The 8707-nt window shown below is 28.4% G+C and overlaps 1 protein-coding gene across 1 annotated transcript; it reads right to left on the bottom strand.

Annotated features, from left to right (window-relative positions):
- Window positions 1-370: 370 nt before the first annotated feature.
- Window positions 371-8707, bottom strand: LOC129980527 (uncharacterized). The gene is made up of 2 exons (XM_056090869.1): window positions 8474-8707; window positions 371-1746 (listed from the first exon to the last, which is right to left on the bottom strand). The coding sequence occupies exons 1-2, from the start codon at window positions 8532-8534 to the stop codon at window positions 761-763; spliced, it is 1047 nt and encodes a 348-aa protein (XP_055946844.1). The 5' UTR covers window positions 8535-8707; the 3' UTR covers window positions 371-760.

The raw sequence follows: 8707 nt of genomic DNA, 5'->3' as shown, positions 1-8707 counted from the left end.
TCTGAAAAACACACAATTACTTTTTTTCTACAATGATTAGATAATGCTATGCCTGAAAAAAAAAAAAGAAGATTTTTTTGTTTTTTTTTTGCTATATTTCTAGTTTGTTTCGGAAAAAAAATGTATTGTGTTTTTGTTTGCGTCTACTTTAAATTGTGTTTTATATCTATATTATTTATTAATGCTAATAATATGTACTGGTGTATTTTATGGATACAACATGAGCACATTTCTTTGAAGAAAAAACATGCGATTAACGAAGTATAAACACCTTCAAATAACATACTCTTTCTTGCTAAAATTCTGATTATTTATTTAATAATATCTCAGTAAAAAAATAGTCTTTGCAGCACCCTGTAGAATTTTTTTTTTTTTTTGCTGTATTTGTTTTGAAATCCAACTTTTTTTCAGTTGAATGAAGATTCTGTATTGGTACCATGAATTCCAAATCAGCTACGCGTTTTTATCATCTCTAGTTCACCTGAAGACAGTACTATATAAAAAAGGAACAAAATCAATTTAATATAAACCTAATTATTTTTATTTTATACATATCTATAATTTCTTACTGAAATTAAATTTCTAAAAAAATAGCAAAACTAAATGTTTACATGTATAAAAAATGCGCGCATTCTCAAAAGCTATTGATTTTAAGAAGCAAATCTCCATAAAAATGTATAGAAATAGATATTAATCGATATCAACATAAAATCTATAATTTCATCAAACGCGGAAAGAAACACAACATTATTTATATAAATTACGAAGAATCGGTCGCTAAAGGTTGTCTGTCACCGTATAATAATCTTTCACGCCTTCGTCTCACAAAGTAGTAAACTGCTATCGCAATTATTACTACTGCTATAACACAACAGACCACAATCGCTGCAATTATATTTTTAGGCATAGGCGGCTTCTTCGTAGGTGGGATTGTGCTTGTTGATGATGTATCAGTTGATGGCTCTGCCGTAGTGGAACTGGGTGTAACAGAAGTGTGTACGGTAGTTGTGCTTTCAGTTGGTGTGGATGCAGTTTCAGTAGTCGTGTTACTGTGCTCAGTTGTGTGTGTACTGCTAATTGATGTTGTAGATGATAATTCGGTACTTGTGGAAGCTGGAGTTGTAGAACTAGTAGTTGCATTGCTTGTAGAAGTTGTTGGTGACTGTGAGGTACTAGTAGTTGCTGGAGTTGTAGAACTAGTAGTTGCTGGAGTTGTAGAACTAGTAGTTGCATTGCTTGTAGAAGTTGTAGGTGACTGTGAGGTACTAGTAGTTGCTGGAGTTGTAGAACTAGTAGTTGCATGGCTTGCAGAAGTTGTAGGTGACTTTGAGGTACTAGTAGTTGCTGGAGTTGTGCTTGTAGTTGTTGTGGTGCTACTTGCAGTTGTATTATCACTTGTAGAAGAATTTGTAGTAGTAGCAGATTTTGGAGAAGTCGAAATTGTTGGAGATGTTGCTGCGAAGGAGTTAGTCTTTCCATCAGCATGTGTACTAGTTGAGGATAATTCGGTAGTGTCAGGTTTCGTTTCTGGCCTCAAATTTTCATCTGGGGCTCCAGCATCATTTAAAATTTTATCACCAGTCTTATTTTTTGAATTAGTTGTTTCATGGGATGCGAAATCAGTATAATCGTCATATGGGCCATATTCAAATGGTACGTCATAATACATGTCATAATATTCTGGTTCATCATCAAGGACAGGGAATCTTTTGTCCAAATCAGAGTAAGTTTTTACTGAATTGATGCCTAAAAATATAAATAATAAAGATTTGTTTAGGATGACATATGCCTACAAAAAAAATAATTATATTCAAGTCGTCACCTTAAATAAATTTAAGCAAGTAAAGTATGAAATGACTAAAATCATAAGTATTTTCTACTTCTTCAGATTCAGTTATATTCATGAAAAGTTACGTCAAAGATTGACGCTAAGAAGCATCCATCAAAATTTTATTTTATTCGTTAGAATTTGTCTAATTCGAATCGTTTTTCGTCCATATCAAAATCTGATTTTATCTAATGACGAATTTCCTACTAGCAAACTAGGCAATTGCTTAGGACCAATGGACTCAAAGAGGGCCGCAAATATATTGATTTCGATAATTTATTTTCTTAGCAATAAACTTGTAAAAAAAAATACAAATTCTGTAACTGATAAAATATTAGAATAATATTAATACATTAACAAGCTCAATTCATCAAGTTCCAACGTGTTTTTTTTTTATGTCCACAGAATATTTATAAAACTGAATATCCGATTCAATAATTTTGCGCACAAAAGTGACGCCAGTCATTTTGGAGTCATCCTCACAGATAATAAAAGCAATTAAAAATGAACAATAATAAAATAGAAAATATTAAATTAAATTATATCGTTAACACAATAAAAAATATTCTGAAATGTGAAATTACATCGACTACATTATTAAAAGAAAAGCCTCATAATATGCATTGCCTAGGACCCTAAAATACCTATATCCGCCACTGAATTTATTCAAAAATTTGAATTTAGAAAAGTAGATTCTAAAAATGAATAAATTTAAAGGTAAGATAAAATTTTAAAGTAAAAATAGTAGTAAAGATTTAAAAAAAATATTTGGCAGTTTCCAAAATGCATACATTATAAATGATCAGAAATTGATTTTAAATATAAAGGAACAAATAAATTTAAATTAAATGTTTTTAATAATATTGAAAATAAAAGTTTTAATAAATAAGTTAGAAATTAAATTTATAGTGTTTTTAAAAACAATAATAGCAAGCACTCCAAAAAAAAAAAATGAAACAAAAGGAAAAAAAACCCAAACAAACTAGAAGATAATAGTGGAATTTATCTGAAATATGTTGAAACATGGTTTATAACGCGATGAAATTTTACGATTATTATTATTATTGCTTTTTTTAATATATCGGTACATAAAGCCAAACAATCATGGTCGGCGCAAGATACAAATCATCTAACTAACGAAACTAGTTCTGAAATATAAACAATTTCTTACATTTTTTTTGTTTCGACTTCAATATAATTAAAATATATTTTAATTAAGCCAATATTTTTACATTATTCATGTTATTATATTATTATATGCTATATAGAAAAATTTTAAAGTAACTATTATGGTGAGCGAAAATGTATGCGAAACCAACTGCTTTCGTTTTCAACGTTTAATATTTCAAAGTTGTATGGAAAGGCGTTGTAAATTGATGTCGTGATGGAAATTATTCGATGGATGATAATAATTCCAAGAAGCCCAACAAGCCGGATAACAGAAAATTACACTTTATTCCACGAATGTCTCAGAAAACATGAAGAATGGGTAGCAAAAACATTGCTAAGATTTACATAAAGAACAGTACTTGTAGAAACCAAAGACATAAACAGATAGCAAATCGATAACTAAATAACAGTGATAAGAGTAGCATCCGCAGCTCACAGCTGTATCTGCGAACTTAATTTTCAGAGAGAGAGAGAGAAAGAGAGATTCATTAAGTGAGCCTCTCGCCTTATGTAGCTTTCTAAAAGAGGGTAACATAACAGGGAAATCTCCTTTTTCTTTAGCTTCATAGTCGCCAAGATTGTCAGTTTGTGGTATCAGTTATTCAACATGCATTAAGAATCTATCTGTATCTCATCTTTCTATTTATTATCAAAGATATGAGCTCCTCTACAAGATGGCTCGTATTTTTATTGTCTTAATTCCTCATATGAGCGCTTTGTGCTTCAAAGTATAGTGAAGAAAGCACGGCATAAAAGCGGTATTACAGATTAGTGTATTGAGTTATTCAAATCCTTGTATCGATTGCAAGAGATCATAACTAAATTGTAAAAAATGACAAGATTTTGAACATAATGTAGAAAGTAACAGAATCTAGTTTCGGTATTAAAAATTTCTCTATGTGAATTCTCTTAGACATACAGGCAACATCTTTGCAGTATCCCATTTCATAACTTTGTCTCGATAAGTACCTTTGGTTCATTGACTCTTGTACACAAACGTCTAGTATAAAAGTATCTAAATCACAAAATCCATTATTGTCCGATAATTATTTTTATACAATTTTAAAATTAAAAATAAATTAACCTTTCAGTGACCCTACTTTGGTAATTTTTTTTAAAATTAAACTATAATAAATTTTTAAATTTTTTTTATACATTTGCTAATGTAATAGATTTTTAACTTTTATTCTCTATTGATAAGTAATAGATTTTTTTTATCTCATTTATATTGATATGCAACAAAACAGATATTAATATCTTTAGTTACAAGATGGGTTTTTGCAATTCAGCCTTTAATGTAATTAACAGGATTCGTTTCTTTTAATATATCTCTCATACTCTCTATGTTTTGACTCGGGACTTTACTTTCGTTTTGGAATCATTTTATTTTTTCACAACACAAGACAGAAAGTTTCATGAAGCTATTTACATAATGATGAGAGAAACGTATCCGTGTATTTACAGATGAAGTGGACTGAAAGGGATCAAATGATCCGTACATCAAAGAGATGAAATAACGTAACGTAAAAGTTTCTTTCTTAAAGCAAACACAACATATTCTTCTTAAATTAGTAAACTGGATTGCCAGATTCCAAGCTGTAATAAGATGCAGCACAAACTCTAAAATGAAAATAAACAGGAAATATAAAACTTATTAGGAGTGGCAACACTCTAATAAAGATCTTATCTCTTGCTCTCTCTAGCATGAACGTTGTGGATCTTTAGGAAAATCATGAACACCACGAGGTCTCATCTTTCTTTTTCTCATAATCGCTCACATGAGCCTTTTGTTCTTCGTAGTACAATAGAAAAAGCTTATTAAGTATTTGGGAAACATTCTCGTTGACATATTGGAACTAAAATTTGGCACAGATATTCTATTTTAGTTGCCAGATCACATACTCAATTTCACTGACCTAAGCCTTTGTTTTTTGAGTTATTTTCTTACATGCGTGCAAATGTACAGACTGATAGACAATCAATCAAAATTTGATATTGATCAACTCATTATATGCCAAGTTTGTGTACCAAGTTTTATCCTTTTTCTAGCTTTACACGCTTTGTTGATATCCTGTTCATTTGCTTTAATACAATTATGCTAACAGATTTCAATGGATTTAATTCGAAGTTGATAGAAATCTACAAATTTAGTGTTCAGATCAGTTACAAAATTTCATCCATGTAGCTCAAAGGCTTTTGAAGTATCGTGTTCACAAATAGCCAACCTATATTCAAACCAGTCTGACCAAAACTTTCTCGTAAAAACTTTAATAAAAGTTTCATCTCAGATAATGTAGCATTGGCGTATAATAATTGCGAAATATTAACTTTTGGCATGAATTTAGCATTTTTATTGAATATATCGTGCGATCTTGGCGAGTTTTGGGATATTAATCCCTAATATGCGGTTAAAAATACTCGAAAATCGAATTTGGATTTTAGACGCGTTCTTCCTAACCAATTGAAACAAAAAGTTGACACCAAGCTACACTTCTAGAGATGAAATACCAAATTTCATCCATCTAGCTCAAAACGTTTTTGAATTATCTTTGTCACACATAGACAGATATTTTCTACCAATGTGTTTTTCAAACTGAGGGAGGTCTAAAACTTGGATATTTATCAAAATCTCGTGTTTGAATTTTTTGAATACAATACTTTCTCTATACTTTATACTTGATACAATACTTTCTCTATACTTTATACTTGATACAATACTTTCTGTATACTTTATACTTGATACAATACTTTTTCTATACTTTATACTTGATACAATACTTTCTCTATACTACAATACTTTTTCTATACTTTATACTTGATACAATACTTTCTCTATACTACAATACTTTCTCTATACTTCGTATACGATAAAGTAGATAGTAAAAAGAAAACTTTTGAAACTCACAGACGTCTTAAATAGGGAGATCCTTCAAAATCTTGACATTGAGTTTTTGACGATTACGATACTTTTCCCTGGTATTCCCCGTAGAAGAGAATTAAAAAAAAAAAAAAAGTATATAATATCCAAGATTTGCTTGAGAATTCATTTTTATTGGAAGTATCTTGTATTTTGCCTTATTTTAATATAATTTTTTGTATTAATTTTGTATTTAGTATTTAATTTGTATTTAATGTAATTGTAATTTTGTATAATTTTTTTGAGAATTTATTTTTATTGGAAGTATCTTGTATTTTGTATTATTTTAATATATTTTTTGTTTTAATTTTGTATTTCATATTTAATTTGTATTTAATGTAATTGTAATTTTGTATAATTTTTTTTTTGTATTTTGTGACTTTAAACTTGATTTAGACACGACACATTTTTTATGAAAATAAGATAAATGATGATTTTTGATATGATAATATTTTCGGCATGATTTTCATTCTTTTTATAAATTGCTTCATCGACCTCCACGGAATGCAGCAGACATTTTTAATTAGATAAAGTGATGACGAGGCAGATAAATCAAACAAACAATCTTCTGGTTCGAAATACATAAAACATTACCAACTAGATTATTTCACTTTAGAAGATGAAACTCAATAAGATTTCTTTCAGAAAGGTGCAATTATCAAAATTTACACTTACAATTTTAAAAATATACAGAAAGAAGGCAATAACAAAAAAAAAAAAAAAAAAATACAAAAATAAAGTCTAGAGGATCCAGATGTTTTTCGAAGTTTCTAAATTCAATCCACACATTTTTAATAAGAGCTTATAAAATTGCAGTGTTTTATGCTTCTTACACCAGATACCGCTGTTCTGTTTACTGTTGTTATTTTCTCCTCATCGCTTGTATATATGCATTTTTTTTAAAGTTGTTTTTTATTTTATTAGGGTAGGTAGTGAGCACTTCTTTCTCTTCTATTATGTGCCATATTTTCCTTTGAGTGTAGAAAATTCTTTGTCTTCTCTCATGTAACATACGTTCCCCAGATCGAACCATTTAGAATACATAAATTTTAGTGTTCTTCTAAGTTTGTATATTATAAAGAAGCATTTGTTTGATGTCTAAGACAAATTTTTTCAAAATTCAAATGAAAAGGGATGGAATCCATGAAGAAATTATTAAGGCAAAAGAAGGTTAATCTATTTAAAAAAAAATGTATATCATCTTTGCTTTTATTGTATTTTGGTATATTTTAACTCTAGAATTAATAATTCAAAGGAACAAAAAATATTATTTAGCTATAGATGTGCCTTATCTTCTTTTATTTTTTGCATTATATTCAAGAAATAACAATGAATCAATTGCATGACTAAGTCCACTCTTAATTGGATTATTAACTCTATATAATAACATAGTTTAATATAAACTATATTAAACTATGTTTTCATTTATAACATATATTATGTTTTGCTTATATTATAAAATAGTTTTTTCTCTATTATCTATAGTTCTATAAGCATTGTTCACATCATCCATCTACTTATCAATAGGCTTAGTTTAAAAACACTCATAATTTTGTATTTTTAAAGCTTTATATATATATAACGATTTTGTAGAAGCTGATTAGTTTCTTGAACTGAATTTATTGAATTACTTATTAGAATTTGATATAATAATAACTTAATATGTCAGGAATTTTATGGGCCTTTAATATATTCAATATTTAATATAAAAAGATAATACAGGAAATCAAACAAACTTTTATACATCTCTATTAATAATAAAATCGAATGTGCGCTATTGGGCTTTCCATCCGAGATCGTTTGATAGATATAGAAATTTTCAAAATTTTGTGCAAACACACTTTTGGAAAGGGAAATGTATATGTCTGAAGGAGCTTTTTTTGAAATCGTTGAATTAGATTTTAATTAAATAGAATATTAGGTTGTAACATCTTTTTAATATAACTTCCAAAAATATCATGGCGCAAAATGAATATTACACAGTTTTTAAATTTTAAAAAATTGAAACTTTTTAATGATATCCTATAATAAATTCTTTTTCTAAATTTTGACAATTTTTTTGTCAAAATTTTCAACAACATTTTTCCTTATAACAATGGAATTCAGACAATGTTCATAAAATATTTAATCGTGTTATTATCTTAAATTATCGGAAGGTAAAGAGGAAAAATTTTATATATTATTAGAGCAGTTTTCATGAAGAATAAAAAAGTGAAGTTACTGTATATTTTGAAAGACGTCAGACAATTGGAAGATGTATTACTCGGATAATTACGTTTACGATGTCTCTGGACTTAACTCCATTTGAGAGGTTCACTTTCTCAATATATAGAACCAATGTGAAATTATTAATATTCCTCAGTTTTAACAAGCTATTATAATCTGATACTTAAGCATGCTAGTCGCTAAATTATTAATATATACTATAAATACTATTAGAAACTTAAAGAAGGATTTCAACTGACAAAAACGCAAATAGAATAAGATTATATATTATGAATATTACAACAATTTTAGAAAGAAGATTATTCGCAAAATATAATGATATATTATTTTACCTGTCATTCCAAGCATCAAAAGCACGAAAAACATTGTATTTGAATTCTCTAATAAGGCCATTATGAGTTTCCAATGAATATTGGAACGATCAAATTACCGCTCCTGTACATTCAACTTATCTCAATCCGTTAGGTGTGTATCGTTTTAGAAATGGTTTTGAGCCGATGTACCCGTCGGCGATCTTTGGATATTTTCTTGTCTTTTTAGTTATGCATTGCTGATAATAGGTTTTC

Source organism: Argiope bruennichi, chromosome 8 (genome assembly GCF_947563725.1).
Source record: "Argiope bruennichi chromosome 8, qqArgBrue1.1, whole genome shotgun sequence".
NCBI lineage: Eukaryota > Metazoa > Arthropoda > Arachnida > Araneae > Araneidae > Argiope > Argiope bruennichi.
The sequence above is the reverse complement of the archived record's forward strand: the minus strand, read 5'-3'. Positions and strand labels throughout refer to the sequence as shown.

Bases quoted from the DNA above. Each gene is read 5' to 3' on its own strand.
- LOC129980527 (XM_056090869.1), bottom strand. From the start codon at position 8,534: ATGGCCTTATTAGAGAATTCAAATACAATGTTTTTCGTGCTTTTGATG. The intron at 1,747-8,473 runs GTAAAATAATAT...TTATATTTTTAG, and splicing joins TTTGATGCTTGGAATGACAG to GCATCAATTCAGTAAAAACT.